Source organism: Camelus ferus, chromosome 4, assembly GCF_009834535.1.
Source record: "Camelus ferus isolate YT-003-E chromosome 4, BCGSAC_Cfer_1.0, whole genome shotgun sequence".
Classification (NCBI taxonomy): Eukaryota; Metazoa; Chordata; class Mammalia; order Artiodactyla; family Camelidae; genus Camelus; species Camelus ferus.
The window spans coordinates 47,548,324-47,571,293 of record NC_045699.1 but is presented as its reverse complement, the minus strand read 5'-3'; the positions used below and the strand labels follow the sequence as shown (position 1 = coordinate 47,571,293).

At 37.7% G+C, this 22,970-nt stretch overlaps 2 protein-coding genes across 10 annotated transcripts in view; one reads left to right on the top strand and one right to left on the bottom strand.

Moving 5' to 3' along the window:
* The window catches only part of INVS (inversin), a 121,125-nt gene extending 105,840 nt beyond the window's left edge, over positions 1-15,285 (bottom strand). For 3 of the 9 annotated variants that reach the window (XR_004319362.1, XM_014559744.2, XM_032478080.1), the window contains exons 1-2: positions 15,106-15,285; positions 11,972-12,101 (exon numbers count right to left, since the gene is read on the bottom strand). Coding sequence is in view for 4 of the 9 variants with exons in the window: in XM_014559744.2 (XP_014415230.2) it covers positions 11,972-12,077 (106 nt within the window). In the remaining 5 variants the exon portion in view is untranslated. Of the gene's footprint in view, positions 1-11,971; positions 12,102-15,105 lie in introns of those variants that run through there. The other 6 variants (XM_032478079.1, XM_032478078.1, XM_032478077.1 and 3 more) reach the window with 4 other exon arrangements.
* Positions 15,286-15,418: 133 nt separating this feature from the next.
* ERP44 (endoplasmic reticulum protein 44) overlaps positions 15,419-22,970 on the top strand; it is a 72,344-nt gene continuing 64,792 nt past the window's right edge. Inside the window, exon 1 of the mRNA XM_006185241.3 lies at positions 15,419-15,745. Within this exon, the coding sequence (XP_006185303.2) occupies positions 15,434-15,745 (312 nt within the window). The 5' untranslated portion in view covers positions 15,419-15,433. The remainder of the gene's footprint in view (positions 15,746-22,970) is intronic.

The window sequence follows — 22,970 nt, the reverse complement described above, 5'->3', positions numbered from 1 at the left end:
TCCTGCTAATATATAACTAAACACCCCAGGCAAAAGTGGTGAAGAGAAGACAGATTGGTTAGGGAAATAAGAAACTTGAGGAACAACCTGGTGGTGAGTTCATTCTTTTTCTTTTTCTTTTTTTTTTTTTTGCCTCCTATATATAGCCAGCCCGGGTGCTAAAGTAGCCCACTAGAAAACCAATTGGCACACACAAAATTCCTCAAGAGGTCTATTCTCTCCAGTCAAAATATTGGGAACAGAGTAGTTCTGCAGGAGTGAACTCTTTTGACTATACTTCCTCAACTCAAAGCACACACAACAAAAGAAACTGTACCTCTTCTCCTCCCCATTGGATACTGCAGAGACTGTGGGGAGGAGCCCTATGAAGCACTGTGTCCTGAATTAAGCAAAGGATAGCAATGAGGTGGTATCTTACCCCTTCCCAACTAGAGAGAGGGGAAGAGTTACAGAGAGGAGGAAGCTGGAAGAAGCAGTTCTTTAAATCAGTGCATGATGCCATGGATAACTCTGAGCATCCCCTATGTGAAATTGACCAGAATCAAAGTAGCAAAAGCTTTGAGAATTGAACTCTGGGTGGAATACTGCCCAGGTTCTAAACTGGCCTGGGGAGCACAGAAGTGGGACAAGAAAATAACTTGCAAGAGTTCTGAAAAATAACTTGCCATTTGAACCACAGTCCACAAAATCAGAAGAAAATGCTCAGTCTAAACCTAAACAAATTGCCGATCTACTAGAATAGGAAATTTCTTTTTAATCGAAGTATAGTCAGTTTATAATGTGTCAATTTCTGGTGTACAGCATAAAGTTTCAATCATACATATACATACACATATTTATTTTCATATTCTTTTTCATTACAGACTACTACAAAATATTGAATATAGTTCCCTGTGCTATACAGTACAAACTTGTTGTTTACCTATTTTATATATAGTAGTTAGTATCTGCAAATCTCAATCTCCCAATTTATCCCTTCCCACCCTCTTCCCCCTCCATAACCATGTTTGTTTTCTACATCTGTGAGTCTGTTTCTGTTTTGTAAATAAGTTTATTTGTGTCATTTTTAAAGATTCCACATATAAGTGATATTGTATGATTTTTTCTTTCTCATTCTGGCTTACTTCACTTAGAATGATGATCTCCAGGTCCATCCATTTTGCTGCAAATGACATTATTTTATTCTTTTTTATGGCTTAGTAGTATTCCATTATATAACACACACACACACACACACACACACACACACACACACACACACACATACACACACACACACACCACAACTTCTTTATCCAGTCACCTACTGATGGACATTTAGGTTGCTTCCATGTCTTGGCTATTGTAAATAGTGCTGCTATGAACACTGCAGTGCATTTATCTTTTCAAGTTAAGAGTTCCCTCCAGATATATGCCCAGGAGTGGGATTGCTGGATCATGTGGCAAGTCTATTTTTAGTTCTTTAAGGAAACTCCATACTGTCCTCCACAGTGGCTGCACCAATATTTGACAAAGACTTTAAAGCAACTATCATAAAAATGCTCTGACAAGCAACTATGGATGCTCTTAAAACAAATGGAAAAATACAAAGGCTCAGCAAAGAGAAGAAGATAAAAGATGAACCAAATGAAAATTATGGAATAATAAATACTTAATAAATAAGCAAATAACCAAGTAAAATAACCAAAATAAAAACCTCACTGAATAGGAACAATAGCAGAATGGAGATGACAGAGGAAAGAATCACTGAAATTAATGACAGACCAACAGAAATTATTCAGTCTAAACAGCTGATAGAAAAGTTAGAAACAAAGAGAATCAACAGAGACTCAGAGCTCTGTGGGACAAAGAATCTATCATTCATGTCTTCAGAGTCTCAGAAAGAGAGGAAAAAGAATGAAGGCTGAAAATATATTTGAAGGAATAATGGCTGGAAATTGCCCAAATCTGGTGAAATAGACAAACTTACAGATTTAAGAAGCTGAGGAAAGCTCAAGTAAAATAAACCCAAAGAATTCCATACTGATCCAGTCAAAAATCAAATTTCTGAAAACTAAATTTAAATTACAGGGTATTTCACATGAGAAACTATGGAGGCCAGAAAGCAATGACACAATATTTTTCAAGTGTTAGGAGGAGGGGAAAGAACTGTCAATCCAGAATTCTATATCCAGCACTTGCGTAGGGTTGGGAGTTGGAGGGGGAAGAGGAGGAGTGTGTGAGGGGTCATAGCTAAAATGTATGGGTTTCTACTAAACATGTTATCCATTTGTTGCAACAGAACTGGCCTCTGTACCCTGAAAAAGGGTTGTGACTTGGAGGCAGATTTTGGGAGGGTCAGAAAAGCACAGTTTTATTGCTTTGCCAGGTAAAGGGGAATCATGGCTGGCTCATGCCTTAGAGACTGTGAATCCATCTTGGGGTTGGGGTCTTGAGGTTTTATAGAAAACTGGATGGAACAGAAAAGGTGGTAACAATCAGGCCATTTTACAGGGTGCTGCATTCTGTTTAACTTCGATGATCTTCCTGATGTCATGGAGGAACTCTGGAGAGTCTCTGTCCACTTCTCTGGGATTACTGGTGGCCCACTGCCTCCTTCCTGGTTAAAGTTATTGAGTGTAAGAGAAAATTTGAGGGTTTGTATAGCAGAAAAGCAGTAAGGGAGAGAAAGCAAAATGCAGGCTTCCTCAGTCAGAAAGAATCAGCAAACGGTGTCAGCATCAGGGAAGTTAGTTAATTTCCTGCTCCTTCACACTGACAGCCAGACACATAGTCTTGTAAAATACCCATGGGGGCATTCACCAAGACAGACCACAGATTGGGTCATAAAACAAAGGTTAACAGATTTAAAGAAGTGAATTCATACAAAGTATGTTCTCTGACAATAATGTAATTAAACTAGAAATCAGTAATAGAAAGATGGGGGAGGGTACAGCTTAGTGGTAGAGTACATGCTTAGCATGCATGAGGTCCTGGGTTCAATCCCCAGTACCTCCATTAAAATAAATAGTTAAATAAATAAAAACCCAATAACCTCCCCCTAAGAAAAACAAAATAATTTTAAAAAGAAAAAAAAAAAACCAGAAAGATATTGGGAAATCACTGAATATTTGGGAATTAAACAACACATAGATAATTCATTCATTAAAGAGAAAACCTCAAAAGAAATTTAAAAATATAATTAAATTAATGAAAATAAAAATGCTTTTGTGAGATTTCCACCCTACACATGAGGAGGGCTCAAAAGGAAACACACAGCATTGAATACTTCTAATAGAAGAATAGCTTCAAATCAGTGATCTATGTTTCTACATTAGGAACCCCCTAAAAAAAAACTAGAAGAAAAAATAGTAAATTTAATCCCAGTCAGAGAAAGTATATAATAAAGATTAAGAACAGAGATCAATGAAATTAAAAATCTGGAAAAACACTAGAGAAAAATCAGTGAAGCTAAAAGTTGGTTCTTGGAAAACATCAATAAAATTGATAACTCTCCAATCAGACTGATCATTAAAGAAAGAGCAGACAGAAATTTCCAATATCAGGAATTGAAGCGGGGACATCACTATAGAGCCTGTAGACATTGAAAGGAAAATGAGGGAATGTTATAAACAATAATTTTATGCCCATAAATTCACAATTTAAGTTAAATGGCCAAAAAATAGAGAGAGAGAGATCAATAGGACAGAGTTGAGAGTATAGAAATAGACTCATATATACGATCAAATGATCTCTGACAAAGGTGCAAAGGTATATCAATAGCTAATTTTTTAACAAATGGTACCAAAAAATTGGACACTCATATGTAAAAACAAAAAAAACCAGCAAAACCTCTCAACCTATACTTCTCACTATATATAAAATTATCTCAAAATCAATAACAAATTTAAATGTAAAACTTTTAGAAGCAAACAAAGGTGAAAGAAAATCTCTGTGACCTTGAGTTAGGCAAAAATTTCTTAGATATGATACCAAAGAACAATCCATTAAAAATTAATAAACTGAATTTCATCCAAATTTAAAACTCTGAGAGATATTGTTAAGAAAATAAAAACACAAGTCACAAAAATTAGGAGAAAATATTTGTAAAACACGTATCTGAAAAAGCCTTCTATCCAGAATAAATAAAGAACTCTTACAAGTGAATAATAAAAAGATAATGAAATTAAAAGACATCCAAAAGGTTTGAATAGTCATTTCACCAAATGAGCATATGAAAAGATACTCAACATCATTAATACACAGGGAAATGCAAATTCAATCCACAATGTGATGCCATTCCAGCAGAATGGCTAAAACAAAAACAAAACCAAAGTTGTCAATACCAAATGCTTGGTGAGCATGTAGCACAACTAAACTCTCCACATTGCTGATAGGAGTGCAAATTGGTATAGCCATTATGGAAAACTGCCAGTTTCTTAGTAAGTTAAATATATACTTAATATGTGGCCCAATAATCTCTTCCAGGCATTTACACAGGAGAAATAAAAGCACGAACGCTTATGTTCACATAAAAACCTGCATGTGGATGTTTATGGAAGCTTTATTTATTATTGCTAAAAACTGGAAACATCTCAATTATCCTTCAAAGGGAGAATGACAAGAGAAACTGTAGTACATTCATATAATAGAACACTGCTCAGCAACAAAAAGGAATGAACTACTGAGCTACTCAATAATATAGAAAAATCTCAAATGCATTATGCTAAGTGAAAGAACTCCATCTCAAAGGGTAAATATTGTATGATTCATTTATATGGCATTCTGGAAAAGGTAAAACTACAGGAACAGAAAACAGACCAGTGGTTTCCAGGGGCTAAGATGTGGGGAGCGACTGATGATAAGGGGACATGGGGGAATTTGGGAGTGTGAGGAAATTGTTCTGCATCTTGATTGCAGTGGTAATCACATGAGCATATATTAGTCAAAATTAAATAACTGTACACTACAAAAGGGTAAAACTGACTGTATTTACTGTATTAAAATCGCATAAACTTTACTTAAAAACAACAACAACAAAAAGATACCATGGCTCCTGCCGTGAACTTTAAATGAAAAAAAAGTTGCTATTTTCATCATAGACATGGATCAGGTATTCATATACTGGCTGAGGGTAATCATATATGAATCAAGCATGAGGGAAGCCAGTTACTTTTAAAGTGCTTAGGCATAAACTTCTAATGGGGGAAGAAAACTGACCAAATGAAATACCTGCTTTGAGGAAATATAAATGCTAGATAGGTGTCACACTTCCGTCTGGGTTGTTTTGTGTCTGAAACGAATCTGTGTGTCTGAATACAAATATTTCAACATATATTTAAATCTTGGATATATTGGGATCCAGAAGTACTTCGTAGCTTCTCAGATAACTCACTTTGCAAAGCCATGCTTCCATGTACGCTGGTATTAAAGCAAGAAAGGTCATTGCTCTTGAAATTTGAAAAAGCCTTATAGTAACTCCTGGAAAAGGCAAGTGTTTCTTTTTTCTGCTTCTTCTTCTTTTTTTTTTTTTTTTAAATCTGGGCTTTTGAAGATGGAGGCAAGTTTTGAATTTGATTCAACACATCTGATAATAGAAGCCACTATGCACAAGTCTTCCTAATGGGCACACAGTGCTAGGTATTAGTCTTTCTACAAAGACTCCCAATATCTAATCCAGAAGATCCTAGAGAGTCTATCACTGCATTTACAGACAAGGAGTCATTTAAACAGAAACTCATTAACAGAATTAAATGTATTACAGGTAAAGTACGATCCTTTTATCATTTGAGCCCTTCTGGAGCATACAGAGAAAGTGCGGCAGTAAAGCTGGTCTCTAGTTGCCTTTCACCATGAAAGGGCACTCTCCACCAGCATCCTATATGTTAGCATTAAGCAAAGACAGTAGTACTTAGTGTTAGCAAGATGACAGTAATTGATATTATAATTTCCCCCTAGTTGGGATTCTTCCTTGGAAGCTTTAGTAAGGGACAGGATTTTGGAAATGTAGTCACAAGAACACATGTCAGAAGGGGAGGCAATCATCACACTATGGGATAATCCTTACTGATTAGGTTTCTTAGGGCCGAAGTCAAGTCAGAGCCATGGGGTTAATAGGGTCCGTCCCTCTACCTCCTTGGACAGCAATTGCTCTGCTTTTACCAAGTCTGCCGAAGGATACAGGGACACCGCATACCTTCTCTTCAATTCCTGACATAGTTTGTTTTTGTTTAACTGGTTACTTATACTTCCCAACAGAAAAGATTTAATTGGGTTATGTCACCACCATCCAATATGTTGCGCCTATAAGGAAAATTTCTGAGGTAACTGAAAGCATGTATCCCCTAGTTATGATTAGAAAAAGTGGCATTTAGCCTCAGCTAGCTCCTGTTTTGAGCTGCTTCAGGGGCACAGTGGCTTTATGGTTAGTTTCTGAGTGGTGAGGATCCCATCAGGTTCGGAGCTTCCTGGCTAAAAGAGAGTAACTGAGAGAGGCCTCTTCCTTCGTCTGCCTGCCCTACTGCCTCCCTCAGTTTCCTCAGTTACAATACTCAGCCAATATCTGTCCAGTCTACAGGACAGCTTATCTCAATGATCAAATGAAATGATTTATTGTTTCAAGTGTTCAGTAATGGCAACGTGGTACAAATGTAGGGCTTATGATGTAAACTAATATTCACTGGATGGCAGTGCACTTAAATTTGCATTATCAGGAACAGCTAATGTAGGGTGCAGCTGGCTAGTGTGTTGTGTTGTTTTAATTATTCCGCCAACTGTGGAGATAGCCTCTAATCCACGACCAATTGGTGCTTGCTTAAGTGGGGCTGGCATTCTGCATGTGCTCAGTCTGAACATAGCTCAGAAAGCTGAGCTGGAACCATGACTGAAAAGCCACTGCTCTACTGCATTCGGTTAGTTTAAGGCTAGCTGAAGCAGAAGAATCTCTGTGTGGACTGGTATGTGCAGAAACCAGAGCTCCAACTCTAGTGGTTAGAGGAAAGGACTGTCACTTGTAGTGACAATTTGCCACTCTACACAACAGCTACGCTGCCACACTGTCTAACAGAAGTAAATCCAGCATTCTCTACTGACATCTTATTTTCTTGTTCTAAAATGTTACCTCTGTGTGGCATCAAAGATACATTTATATGTTTTCACCTACTTCTTACTTCATACCTTTCATATTGTCACAATCTTGGGAAGGCATTTGTGGGCATTTAAAAAACGTTTAGGGGATGGGGGGTATAGCTCAGTGGTAAAGCACGTGCAGAAGGTCCTGGGTTTAATCCCCAGTGCCTCCGTTCAGGGAAAAAATGAGACAGACAAGGCAAAACAAAACCAAACCAAAATTCTTTGTTAGCATTTAGAGCTTTTGCACTTTGAGACATTTCTGAATCTATTTAAGATTTGATTATTTTACTGTAAATCCAACCTGATACAACAGTAACAGTAATGAAGTTCTGTTGCCTACTATGTGTCAGGTGTGATGCTAGGTGTTTTACAGCCATTTTCTCATTTAACTGTCCCATAGGCAAAGTATCATAAACTATACTTTACAGATGAGGAAACTGAGGGTCAAAAAGATTAAGTGGTTTAGCCAAGATAATACAGCTAATAAATGACAAAGCCAGAATTCAAAACTCAAGTTTCTCTGATTCTAAAATCCATATCTTTTCTACTACACTACATTGAATATTATTAAAATGAATCTACTGAATTCTATTATCAACTATGCCTCTGTTATTCAATTAAATGATATGAATTTGATGTTAAGAGAAAAAGCTACATATCTATAAATGATAGGCATGGCATGTAAAGATTTTACTATATGTGTTTATGTTTTTAGGGCCTAGGGCTGAGCCCTAATTCATCTGACTCTAGGATGTAATGAGTTATGTTAAAACTTTAATCCATTCTATTAGGTTTAAACACTAAAAATTGCTACTAAAATGATGTCTCATTCAGGGAAAGCCTCTTCACTCCTCCTTTAGGACAATGGGCAGCACAGAAAGTGTTCGATTTAATTAGTTGTGTATGTAGAAAGAGATGCTCATCTGTTTCCATGGAGTCAAACACATCACTGACATACTTCTCCATGGAAACAGAGATGGGAAAACAGAAAATGCTGAAGTGAATGAATTCACTGAGCAGTTGGTGAGCAAAGAATGAAGGAAAAAAAATTCATCTGTAGTACTACGTTACTAGTTTAGAAAAGAGAAACAGCATGCAGGTAGAGATCATCACATGAGCTACATAAAAGAATGTACAAGATGCACTGAAATTTAAGATGTATCTTAATACCAAAAAATAACATATTGTTTTGGTAGGAATATGCTAATGTTAGGAACTACTACAGAACAAAGGTATTACTGTCTTTGCAAAGAAGACAAAAATGGCAGAATTCTTAAAAGATGAGCAGTGTTACAGCACTAGGTCAGCAATCAGTAGGGGGTTCCTTAAACAAAATGAGAAAAGGCATAGGGAACCAATTTATAAGTAAATTTATCAGCTCTGTGCTTATTTCACATCATGATTGCTTCTTTGTTTTTAAGGAATTTTTTCTTAGGGTGTATAAAATTACAGGAATATTTCAAGTTTTATTCTGTAACATTAATTTTATGATTTAGCCTATATAAGTGCTTTCAATTCACAGCATATTGCACACTTTGTTCTTTTTGAAGGTTGTGTTTCATATGAAAATAATAAAAGATTAATTTTATAGGATATGTTTTCTTAAGGAATTCTGACTTAAATTTCTTTTTCCCAACCTAAGTTAGAATTTAGTACTAACTTGCCTCTCAATTCAAATCAATACAATTCAATTCAGATTTAATCTCAGCCCTCTAGATGATGATAGACTCTTGGGAGGAAAGATACTTAAAAGAATGATTAGAATATTTATTTAGTCCTTCAATAAATAATTCTCATGTGCTTACTGTGTGCCAGTATTGTGCTCGATTTTGTGGATATGATAATGAACTAAACAGACCTAGTCTCTACTCATGTAGGCTACCAGCTAATAGAGGAGAAAGACATTAAAATAGTCATACACATAAATACACAGTTATGATGTGAAGGGAAACTACAGAGTTCCAAGACAGAACACAATGAACAGACTTCACTGAGATTGAATGAGTAGAGCAGGCCTCTTCGAAGAAGTGACCTTAATGCTGAGATCTGAAGGATGAATAAAGGTCAGTCAGACAGAGGATGGGGAGAATAGTATTTCATGCAGAAGCCCTGATATGGAAAAGGGCTTGGCAGTTTTGAGAAATGAAAAGAAAGCAGGTTTTTCTAGGAAGGGAGTGGTGAAATGTGAGGTTGGAGAGGGAAAGAGGTACAGGTATGCTTTCAGATTTTATTCCAAGGACAATGGGAGGCAATTAAAGAGTTTTTTAAAGCAGGAAAATGACATAACTCAACACCCAATATTTAGCATAACTAAACATGGAACATTTAGCCAAAAAAAAAGTCCAAAAAAGGCAAACTAAAGTATAGTGTTCAAGATATATAACTAGGTGGTAAATCTACAATGTAATTATTACCATAAAAGTCAAGACAGCAAATTACTCCAAGGGGGAGGGAAGGATGCAGTAGGGGCCTATTTTCTTTCAGTAAAATGTGGATTGAGGTAGAGAAGTGGGGACAACAAGCGCAGATGGCTCAGGAAGCTTGGTGTTGGTGACAGAGAGTGATATTTGTCCCCATATCCATTCTCTCATTCCTCTTTTTGGGAACTGAGTGCCCTGAGTTTTAGGCCCTGGGCATGATGCCAATCAGGGAGAGATTTTTTTAGCCTCTTTTGTCCTGGGTGTGGCTCTAAGTCCACCCACTTCCAGAATGACAAATTGCTTTCCTGAATTCTCTGTTTTCCCCTTCTTACTGGCTGGGCTGGGCTATGACTACAGTGAAAGACTCTGCCTTTGCCTGGAGATGGAAGCCACATGTTGAGAATGGCAAAGCTAAACTCTAGCAGCTTCCCTGGATGGTTGTGTCAAGCAGAGATGCCTATCCACCCTATGCTGCTCACTTGCCTTTGTACTATAATGAGAATGAGACATAATTCTATCTTAGTCAAGTCACGGTTATAGCAGTTTAGCCCATTTACTGGTACACTTACAAAGAAAAGTTGAGCGCTACGGCAATACCCAGAGGGGGATGAAGGACCAAGAAAGGGATTTTTAAATAATGGAGTTAATAGAGCATGTTTAAATGTTGATGGAGAAGAACACAGAATAAAAGAAAAGGTTGAAGATGTATTAACCAGAGGTTAAAAAAAAAAAGGAACAAGATCCCTGAGAAGATAGGATGGAATAGAATACAGAGTATGTGTGGAAGAACTGACCTTTGACAGAAAGGGATATTTACTGTTTCAGCAGGAAGAGAGAAGAAAATGGGTGCAGATGTAGGTAGATTTGTAGATATCATGCTGAAAGAGGGCAGAGTTCCTATTTAATGTTTCCATTTTCAGTAGGGAGCATAAAGCATTAGCTGAGAAGGGAGAGGGAGAACTGGCCTTCCGAATTGCAGTAGAGTGAGAAGTATGAAACAGTCATCACGGAGAAATGTGGTATGATGAACAGAGAGGGCTTAGTGCCCCTTTGAAGTGGATAATCATGAATTTAGGGAGTTACCAATCTTCTAGACAGGTTAAATTGTTCAGGGGTTGGCAGAAGTAGATGGATTAGATCCATCAAGAGTTGGAATTGCAATAGCCAGGTGCAACAGATGAAAAGAGAATTTTTCTGAGAGAAAGGATTTTAATAATAGATTATGGAATCGGGGCTGAATAAGGAGGAAAGTAAAGACAGAAAGAGACTGATGATAAAAACTGGAGTACATAATGGATTGGAGGTCTCAGTGATGTTGAAAAACTATCATTCTCATTAGTAAATGAACTAGAACTAAAAGAGTTTTAGGTGAACAGTGGAATGTTTGAATGAGTGATTCAGAGGTGTGGAAGATGTCAAGTCCCAAGGAGTATCCAACTGTAGATAGCTGAGGTGAAGTGAGGATCACATCTCTGATAGGAAAGAGAAACCTTTGTAGAGTATGTGGTAAAAGGATTTTGTCTTTGAAAATGAGTTGGAGTTTGTTTAGTAGAGGAGAAGGTAGAGGGGTAGAAGGTAGAAAAGGAGAGAGGGAACAGATGTATAGAGAAAAGTAAAGATAAAATTCATGTCATATTGAAGAACAGAAAGCTTAGCCAGGGGTGAGGGTGCATGGGTAGAAGTTGCTGGAGAAATCAGAAATGTAGGGTGAAAATAAATTCTGAAGGAAAAGGAATGGAAGTTCAAGTAGCGTGGACTTTATTTCAAAGCCCAGGTTGTCAATCATGATGCACTAGACATGTGTATAGAGATGACAAATAGAAATTTTTATTTTATTTATTCTCTTTGGGACTAATGACTTGAGAACATGTAGATCTGTGGTTTTCACAATTCTGGATAATTCTCACTCATTTTGTCTTGGAATACCACCTTTCTCCTATTCACTTTATTCTCTAGAACTTCCATAATGGACATTTCTCTCTCTCTCTCTCTATATATATATGATAAGGCAAACTCAATCAATTTCAATCAGTTGAATCAATGACAGGGAGAACACTGAATCAATTTAAAATCATCAAAATTTAAATTATCTGTAAACATTAGGACTCTGGGTATATATTAAATGTTAAAGATCATTATCCAATATCTCATTCCAGATCTCTGTTATTACAGAGCTGAATTCTCTTAACGCCTTAGAGTACATATTCAGATTCCATGCCAAATACACAGATATTTCTCAAGTACTTTTCATCTAATCTTAACTCGTATTTTTGGGGGGAAATAATTTCTTTCTTGTCCAAGCCCCGAAACAAAATGTAAATAACAATGTATTTCCATTAAAATATGTAAGTAAATTGCAAATTAAAACTAAGATGAATAAACCTCCTCAGGACAAGAGTTATTTTTAAAGCTTTTGTATTTAAGGGGAGCTTGGAACTTACCTACGATGAGCTTGTGAAGAGCACCCTTATCTCCATTAATAGCAGCAGCATGAACTTGGGATGCTAATGAGGAACCAGTAAAGAACAAGCTCTCTGACTTGTTCATAGTCTTCTCAACAACTGGAGTCACCTGAAACAACGATGTAACTACTAAACGTCTGTAGGTAACATTTCTGAAACCCATCTCATCAGTTCTAAATGGATATTATAAATATGGTTTACTAGAATATTTTCACAAGGATTCTAAAAGTTTACAGTCCTAGTCCTAGAATTTCCATAAGATGGCAAATTAGGTGACCCTTTATTCAAGTTGCTCATTTGTAAAATGAGAAGATCAGATGCTTCTAAGACCCTCCTCAAGGGCTGAGGAAAAAAAAAAAAGCTGAATATTTACCATTAGACACAGGGTTCAAAAGCCTCAGTGACTTGCTAAGTTAATATAGCTGATTTGATTCCACATAATACTAAACAACAGAACTGATATTGGAAATAAAGGTGATGACTAAGCCACAAAATAGAATGATGTGAACTTGACTGTCAAGTTAGAATTAACTAAATTCAAGTACTAAATTAAAAGATGCCTAGTTCTTTCTTTCATGTCCACAAGAGGAGGAATTTTTATTTTTTCTTTCCTTGTGTCCACCAGGGAAATGGTATATACCAAGTCAGAGATCTTGACCTTAGGAACTTACTTGGAAACCACATCATTAGAGTAAACCATGTTTCATTATGGAAAATTCTGCTCTGACTGGTAGTCTGATATGGTTTGACAGAACCTTCTAGAAATGCATTAGCTGCATAGGGAAATAGTGAGTTCCCTGTCATAAGTATGTTTAAGCAGAGGCTAGATTAGTCAGAAGTGCAGCAGGAAGAATTCAAGCATCTGACGGGAAGGAAGGAGGGGTAGTTGCATCAAATCTTACACTTCCTTCTGAAAGCTAAGACGCTATATCAAAGTTCCAAAGTTGAACGTCTACAAGAATCAGGGAGGTAACAGATGCAAGAAACATGGGAAGTCACGGTGATCATGGCAAACTGGAGCATACTTACCTAAAGGGAGCAGCTGTTAATTAGTTACAGTTATTATCTGCCATATGGGTAAGCAAGCCCTCTTCTGATTTTACCAAAAAGTGTCACTCCAATCTCTGTAAGTCCCAAGGATCTAGGATTTTTGTAAGATAAATTTATCACAACTGATGAGCTAGTAATTGGCTGTCACTGACAAGGATTACTGGTTCAAGTTCTGCCTTAGAATGAAAGTACTTCCCTAACTTTAGTAAAGGTCAGCTTTCCATGTCTTTATTTTGCTGACAATTTGAGTTAACATGTTGGCGAAATCCATGGGCGTTTTCAGACACTTCTGTCATGTCTGAGCGTGTCTGTCATGTCAGAAAAACCAGTCAGATGCAGGATTATATTGAAGTGACTTGAAGAAGTTACAAAACAGGGGTGGACGTGGAAACATGGTAGAGGAGTAATTGCACTTGGGCTCAAGGTCCAGTTCTGTTAATAATATACAGTGTGCAACTACTCTATATAAAAATGATAAAAAAAAATTTCTTCTGTTTAGTACAGGGGACTATATTCATTATCTTGTAGTAACCTATAATGAAAAAGAGTAATGAAAATAAATATATGTATGTATACATATGACTGGAAACATTATGCTGTACACCAGAAACTGACACATCATAATTGACTATATTTCAAATTAAAAAAATAATATGTATTGCACACTTAGGCTACCTCAGTTCTGATTTTCTGTAAAATATGAAACATGAAAATTGTAGACCATGTTGATTTATTCAACAAGTTGAGTGCCAACTATGTGCTAGGTATGGTTCTAAACTCTAATGCCTGTCACTTTCGATTCTAAGTGATCAGAGTTTGAGGCACAATGAGAATCACAAAAAACTCTTCATACCTTTTGAAAAATCCACCAAAAATGATCTCAGTTATATATATTTATATGTACTTCATTTCATAATTCTTAGCATTTAGCACAGTAACAGGTATATAGCTGGTGTTCAGTAAATATCTGTTGAATGAAAAGTCATAGGCTGGGTGTTAAGTCCAGAGGGTGAGCAGGATCAAAGTTTTATTTCTTAGAGTAATGAGTTCACACTCTTGAGTCTCTGCTCTTTTTTAATTCCTCATTTCTCTCTCTCTGTCAGAGAGGTCGCTTAGTGGTACAGAGATAAGAACACTGGACTAGGAGAGAAGAGACCTAATTAAAAGCCTTGGCTCTATCACTATTTAATTTTGTTAGACTGAGAATCCTTTTTTTTTTTTAAAATAGCTCAAATGTATTTTTTTAAGCGCTAATGCTTTTTGTAAATTTTTATGGATGAAGACCAAAACCACTTTGCTCATTATGAAGTGCTATAAAACGCTAAGGTATCATCATCATTAACTAATTACAAAACAAGCCAGTGTAATAAATGCTCTAATAACTGTTAACTATAGAAATCTAGTGGTACTGTAGTCACAAGCAAAGGAAGAGTAATATTGATTAGGATCAAAGTGTTGGTTGTTTGGTAAGTTCTCAGAGATGGTGACATATGTGAGGTGGCTATCCAGGTAGAGAAAGGGTTAGGGCCATTCCAGGCAGCAGGGAAGCTGAAGCAAAGGCAAGGAATAGGGAGAACCACGGAAGGGAGCCGAATGCCTCCTTGTTATGTAGTGGCGATTGTGTGGCTACCACTTGGGGCACGTGAACCTGGCTGGGTGTTTGTAGATGAAGCTGGAGAGCTAACCGGGGCCAGGTTAAGTTCCTCAACTGCTTGGCTAACGAATTTTGCAATTATCCTGTAGGAGTGATCCATGCGTTAGTAGCAGTCACTCTCCCACAGAGCTTTTCAGTTTACTACGTGCTTTCCCATTCCATGCCATATCTATTCCTTACAGGAGCCCAAAGAGACAATTAGGGATAAGTCATAGACACATTCCACTGAAACCCAGAGAGGTGGCTCTAAATTTATGATGCAGGCATTAGCGCAGAAAGAAGCAGCAGCAGGAGAGGAGGCCAGTGATAGAGATTCAGGCCACAGACCAGGACGGCCGTGAGTTTGCGGGAGGGGTCAAGGCAGTGCAGATCGATGCGCGCCTCCCCAGCCAGGCCCCCTCCTACTCACCGTCGCCTCCTCCAGGACTCACGTCCTGGGGGCGGCTCCAGGAGGCACGACCCCCGCTGGGCCGCCCCTCCAGCCAGGCCAGGCCACTACATCCGGCTGGAACAGAGCCCACCGCGAGGAAACTAGCGGAACCCCTCGGAAGGCCGCCCGAGGCTCTCGACCGCACAGCCTTCTGGGAATTGTAGTTCCCATTTTCAGAAGCACAGACGTACACCCGCCCTCCGCCCTTTCTATCCCACAGGGCCCCGCGCGCAGCGGACTCGGTGGACTTGGGCCGAGAGCCCGATGGGAAAAGAGTTCTGGGTGCCAGGTGACGTGCTCTTTAAGAATGGCACAAGACTACATTTCCCAATGTGCTCAGAAGTGGGCAGGACCCGGAAGTGAGGGTGTGCGAGGCCTCTCTGGAAGTTGTCCCGGGTGTTCGCTGCTGGAGCTCCGGGTCGAGAGGACGAGGTGCCGCTGCCGGGAGAATCCTCCGCTGCCGCCGGCTCCCGGAGCCCAGCCCTTTCCTAACCCAACCCAACCCAACCCTGTCCAGTCCCAGCCGCCAACGCCCGTCCCTGCCGCGGACCTCGGCGTTACCATGAATCCTGCCGTCTTCCTATCCTTACCCGACCTCAGATGCTCCCTCCTGCTCCTGGTGAGTGATTAAAGGAATGACAGACCCTTCGACAGACGCATGGACGGACTCCCGCTCTCGCCAAGGGGTTCACAGCTGCCCCTACCCCTGCTTTTTTATCTTTTCCTCTGGTGGCGTGGAGTGCACCCTCTCCCTCTGCCTTCATTCTTGGGATCAGTCTATCCGCTTTCCAGGCCCGGGGTTCCCGAGGCCTGAGAAACCACGGTCGGAGGTTGGGACCTGTAAACAGGAGAACTGACCCTGGGAGAAGGGTCTGTGGGAGGGTCACGGCAGGGAGCGCCCCTTCCCCCGGAGTTCGGAGGTGGTTTTAGTCTAAAGGGCTCATGGGCCTGGTGGTAGCTTGACTGCAGAAGGACCGTCCATGGACCTACTCTTTCCTTCCACCCCGTCCTTTGGGAAGAGTATGGGGCCGACAGGTGCTGGGGTCTTGTGAATCTCGCTCTAGAGCTCTGAAACGGTGCCCGGGTTGGCGGAGCCCTCTGTTGTGGCTTGATGCGATTGGTTGGGAACCCGGAACTGGAAAACTGGTTTGGTGTCCACTGGGGGAGTAAAGGTTTGGAGGGTGGAGGCTGTGATTACCAGAAAGCCTCAGCGCAGGGCCTCCCTCAAATCTTGTTATACCGCGCCCCGAACCCGAAATTTAAGCAGAATTGTTCTTAAGTGCTCTGGATTTGTGAACGACCAGGTATTCTGCATACATAGGCGCTTACTGCTTAACTCCCTCACCGGCTCAGCACCATCCCATCTTGTAAAGGAATCTTCCCCCAGTCCCTCTTCCTCCAAAGTACATCTTGAGTGTGCAGCCTAAGTAATCCAGACTGCAGGTCAAATTGACAAAAGTGAAGGACTGACTCAATATGGCAAAATAATGTACCTTTAACTGAGCTGTTATAATATAGTATTTGAAAATACTTTAATTGTGGTAGATTTTTTTAAAAGCGAAGTTTAAGATGAACATTAAGTCAAAATTACTCTTTGATAGTGTAAAAAACATAATTAAGTCACTCATAGGAAGTCATACAGCAGGTTACCGGCAGAACTGGGATTTGAAGCGGGTGTCTTGACTCACAATGCTTATTCTACCGTGTCACGTTAAATTTCTAATATTTGTGTTTGGAATAATTTCTCTCTTTTTCGCCCTCTTCCCTTTTCCCTTCTCTCTCCTCTCTTTTCTTTGTGATTTTCAAGTTATATGCAAAAGCCAGACCCAGTACTTGGGCCTTTTCAGAGGAAAATACTATAAAAAAACTAAACGGGATATTGAAGTACTTTCGAGAACAAAAAGTTGTATATAAATGTGGTAATATTAAATAATAAAGTGTCTTGCTGTCACTTCTTATAAGTCTACAGTAATTAGTGACCTCTCTGTAGAGGAAAATATTCTGTATAGAGCTGTTTCTTGGTGATTGCATTGTATGCTGTAGGTTTCTTCCTTTTAGAAGTCCTGGAATAATACTTATTTGTTATTAAAGACCACACTCTCTTTAAGGGTAATGCATACTAATCTTTCCTTTATCCATAAAATGGCCAGAATTATGAGTTGTCTGCTAGAAATTACTTTTAGGTTGTAAAAAGTACAAAGGGCAAAAATCTTAAGAGATTGGAAAAGAAAAGTTGAAATACTGAATAAGAAAACTACATCAGATTCACTGGTTGTAAATTTAAGTTAAACTTACTTAAAATAAGAGCTAAGTTTAAGAAGGAGAAAGAATTTATTTTGAAATAAGTCATGCTTTTTATAGAAAACCTACAAATCCTGTTAAACATAAAAAAGAATCTTTTCCCTAATAATTCTAAAATCTAGTTAACATTTTGTATATTTATCTTTCTAAGTAAATGCAGAGGAGTAGAAGACATTTTAGAGAATACCTGTAAAGGTTAATAGACTGGAAAACAAAGACCAAGAAAAAGTTTAGTAAACCAGAGTTACAAGTTCAGCTAGATTCAGTTTGAACACAGTATTTACCAAAGTAGTTTTAATAATCATATAATAGTTAGCAAATATTTATAGAACATCTGTCTAATCACAATTTGAACTGGTAATTCTGTTCTGATGATGGAACTTGCTTACTCAGGATCCTACCTGTCTAAAAAATGTGTGCTTTATCGTCCCCAACGTACTTTCTTCCTCCTCCCTCCAACTTCCCCTCTCAGACTTCACATTTACTCCTTCCCACGTAAAGCCATTGAATGTCCAAGTTCCCACCTAGCTGAGATAATTTTTTTTCTTAAATGGCCTGCTCTAAAAAGCCATATATTCTCTTACCACAATTTATTCTGGGAAACTATACCTGTGCCCTAAATAACTAGATCTGTTAAGACTTAGTGGTGTTCAAAGATAGCTGAAACATAAAACCCTAAATTTCTGCAGGCAGGTAGTTTTTTTTCTCCTGATCTCAAAAGCATTTGGGGACATATTCTATGCTTAGAAAGCCTTTCTGGGATGGGTAGCTAAACATAAAAGCTCAATGTGACAACTTTTTTGTCCTGAGCTTTTATGTATAGATATATATAAAGTCAAGGCCTTAGAGAATGAATTCTTTTATTTCAGACTTGCTTTATTAAACACTGCCACTGCCTTTAAATATTTTTAAACTCCACTGAATTTGCAACATGTCTTGGATGAAGTGAGGTTGTAGTATTGATACACTGATTTTGGTTAAGTCGGAAGAGAAATTTGAGTCACCTGGCAAATGCAAAGAGGCCACAATCCTTCTGATACCTTTTCTATACCTCACTATATATATTGTTTCTGTTGTGGTTTGAGTGGATCCATTAGATATGCATGTGATTACAACTTTAGTTTTTGAACTTTATAATCTCTGCCGTTTATCTGTTCTTCATATTTTGTGGATGATTTGAATGCTGGACAGCAGCGTTTCTTTGCTAACGCCCCATGTATATAATATTGGGATTGGGAAATTGCTTCCCAGTTGTGTGTGCTTTTAAGGAGAGCTGCCTGAATCAGAAAAAAGCACCTGACCAAATGTATCTTGGCACTATCTTTTCATTTTGCTCTGTGACGATCATTACTTGGCAGTTTACAGGATAAGTTAAGGAAATATTTCATTTATCACTCTAACCAAAGAATCAGTTACTTATTAATTTGCCCTTTTCTGCTTATCTTTCTGAGGTGGATTTATTCAGGCAGGATCAACAGTGATCATTTTTCCCTTCAATTAGTTACTTCTTAGCAGTTGTTCTTCCTGTATTGGTTGTGTACAACAGTTTTGAAAAGGTGAGATAAGAGAAGTAAGACTAAATTGGAGTGAGGTTGTTTGATATACCCTAAGTAACCTCTTACATGGACAAGAAATTTGTAATGCTCCACTCCAGTTGCTTTATTAAAGACACTTTCTTCTTAATCCCTTGATGGTTATGTTTATAGGTAATAAGTTGTTAGTAGCCCAAATTGCCTTGTGCCTGGACTTTAAGGTTTTTGCCATTATTACTCCTGGTTTGTTCAAAATGTATAAGAAGCCAAGAAAAGTTCGCTTAGGTTAGGAAACTAAGTCAACTAGAGAGTTAAGTAAACATTTAATTAAACTCTTTATAAATTCCTTAAAAATAAGTACAGTAGAATTCAGAGATGTCAATTTTAGCCGTTAGGGCCGATAATAAATACTGATTCCTGTCTTCAAGAAGAGTACTTTTTGGAGACATGTAGTTCCATTCGTGACTCAGTGAATTATTTATTTTACTGACATGACTTGCCAGATCAGTGGTTTACAAAACATGGTTGTTCATTAGAATCTCTTGGAGCAGTTTTAATACAATGTTATCTAGGCCCTGTACAGGCTAATTATATCTGTGGGACCTGAACACTGGCTTTTTTTTTTTTTAATTCCCAGTTGATTAATTTTTTTCTCTAGTATGTCTCTCTTAAAGATAATTAAACAACAAAACAAACCCCAGAATACCATTATCACATCTAGAAAAGTTAACAGAAATGCCTTTATGTCATCAAATACCTAGTCAATGTTCAGATTTTCCTGACTGTTTCAAAGAATTTTTTTTTAACCAATTGAATGTTCACAGCAGGAGCCATATAGAATCCATACATTTTTAATTGGCTTATATGTTTTTTTTTTATAAAACTTCATAAATCTGTAGATTCTCTTTCTGTCTCATTTTTTCCCCTTGGTAATTTATTATTAAGGAAACTAGATCCTCTGTCCTACAGAGTTTCACACTTTCTGGATATTACTAATTATATCTTCGTGGTGTAGTTTTATGTTTCTCTGTTCCTTTTATTCACTATAAATGTGTAATTAAATTTATATGGTCTTAACCACCAACTCAATAGTTAGGTTAATTTGTTTCATTTAGCTTTCAACTTTTAGTTAAAAAATTATCTTTTAATATATAATTATGTAAATTTTACTGCTCCCAGTGCCAAATCTATAAAACAAACTAATGTTTACATAAGGCTAACTTGTATCCCTGTCTCTTCTACTCTATCTTCCTCTTCTATAAAAAAACTTTTAAAAATTTTTTCAATTTTTAGTTCTTCCTTTTAAAACGAAAATGTAAGCAATCTACTTGTATTTACATATGTGTATATTTGTTTCTCCGTCCCCTTTGATAAGCTCTAGAATATTATTCATACTTTTCTCAGCCTACCCCTCTCTCCTTTTAAACTCTAAAGTGTATCCTAGAGATCAGGATAGAAATATTCCTTGTTTCTTTTAAACAGCTTATTGCTCCTCTGTGTGGAAGTGCCAGTCTACTATTGTTTCCATTCTTTTGCTGTAAGAAATACATATGTACAGGTTAATCTTTGCAGAACTATTTTTGCTACTGTATCTTTGAGGTAGATTCCTATTGAAGCTGCTAAGAAAATGATAAATGTATTTGTCACTTTGTAGATGTCCCTGGAGTAGAAATTCCTCTCTACTGGAGTTTTGCCATTTTGAATTCTCACCAACAATGTAACAGACTTCCTCCCATACTTGCTAACAAGGTTGATGTTAAATGATAGCATGTTTGTCAATGTGGTAAGTGAGAAAAGGTATCTCAGTGCATTTTAATTTGATTCTCTTTTAATATGAGTATGATTGAGCTTTTTAATGTAAATAGGCCGTTTGAGTTCTTTTACAGGGAATTCTTAATCCTTTATCTCCTTAGTGGATTCTGTGATGCAGCCAGATTGAGAGGCACTGGAATATACTACCCTATCTGAATTCAGTAATATTTCTGATGGGTTAAAACTTGTAAAAGCCTTGGAAAAGATGCGTAATTCTCACAGTTACTGAAAACCTTTTCCATACTGTAGACCATGACTTTTAATAGCTCTATAGTAGTTCAACTTTTAGATGCACTATAGTTTGCTTCATTGTTAAAACATTTAGGTTACTGGTTATTTCCAATTTTTCACAATTATGAAAAAAGTACAAGAGTACGCACGCAATGATGTTCACTGCACATCTCCAAATGTATCCTCAGATTACTTTTCTAGAATTATATTTCTTAGATCCTACAGTATGTCTGTTATTTAGCATTTCTGATTCATAGTACAAATATGCCCTACTGAAAAGCTGTACCAATGTTTATTTCTCCCAACAGTGTATGAATATGCCCACTTCCTCACACTGTAGGTACAGTGGGTGTTTTTGTAGTCTGTGCCAGTTTAGTAGACCAAAAATAATATCTGATTTAAAATTACATTTCTTTGATTATAACCAAAGTTGAACATTTTTTTCATATTTAATGACCATTTATATTCCTATGTATGTATATGTATGTGTTCATGTTATTTTCCCCTTTTTCAAACATTGTTTACTGTTACTTCTTCTAGTAATTCAGGATAAATGTACTCACAAGATGCAGTTTAAAACAGTGGAAAGTGTTATTCCTTTGTCTATTAATTTAGTGTCCATTTAAGAGGTAGCATAGTGCAAAGAATTTTGGACTACATGTCAGGGCATCAGTGTACAAGTTCCACCCCTTCCATATTGTTAACACCATAATCACCTAACTAAATGTTTCAGTCTATAAGGTAAGCACACTGACTTCTATGATTCAGTGATTTTTGTGTGTAGTCTGTCTTATTTTTAAAAAAGGATGTTCCTCTAACTCCCCTAATTAGTAGATTTATTATTTGATTGGGTATTTCCTCAAAAAATCTGCTAGCTTTGCAGGTCTGTGCCCCCTTGCCCTTTTATCCCGTGTCAGGAATAGCATGCTTTGGTTATAGCTTTTCTGATATCGATTATTGTTGCACTCTGTTTCATTTAACCGACTAAATGAAAAAAGTTTGACTTTTCACAGTATTTAGTGCTCTTTAGCATACCTTTGATTTCACAGAGGAGAACTACCTATGGCCCAGGCTGAAGGAACTTTATTTTTTTGGTGTTATTCTTTCCTTTTCTGCTGTCACTTTGGATGCCTGTGGGCCATCTGCTATGGAAGAGCGAAAGATAATTGCGATTCATACCATGCTTCCAAGGAATTTATAATTCAGTAGGGGGTAGAATTTGTATATATAAATAATTAGAATTCCAAGTTGAAAGTGTTAGGTGCTCTTAAGGTATTTGTAGAAGTGGGTTCTAGATCCTGCCATTCAGAGATGCGGTGGTGACCCCTGGCTTCAGCATCATCTAGGAGCTTCTTCCAGTGTCCTCACCCTAGGCCTACTCATTCAGAATCTGCACTTCAACAATGAACCTAGCTGATTGATATATGGCCATTAAAGTATGAGAAGTACAGCTGTAGATAATTTGAAAGAAACAAATTGCTTCTTACTGGGAGATTCAAAGAAGTCTTGAAGGAAGATGAGAGTCGAGCCTTGAAAGGTTAAATTGATGGGTTAATTTTCAGTCTTGAGTGGAATAAATAAGAACAGTTATACCTTTCAATAACTTAATAAAACTTTAGCATGAATTGGACATCTGGTTTTTTTTTCTTTCTTTCTTTTTAAAAAAAAGAAGTCTTGCTGTCTGGCTTGCTGATACGGCCAGATGTCAGAATTGGCCCTAAAGAAGCTGGCAAACCCTTTGGCCAATTTCCATTAGAACAGCTCATTATTATCTTAGCCAAAATAAAAATCATGGTCTTTAGTGGATTCTTACCAACATTCCGATTACTCCATTTAAGAGGAGAGGGGGAAAAATGCCACTTTGGAGAAGTTTCTTGTGTAATGCCATGGATCTCAGGTCTTGGTTCTGTCCTTGTAAAGACTGAAATCAAATTCTGTCTTGATTCCCCTGGTGGTATTATGATCCAG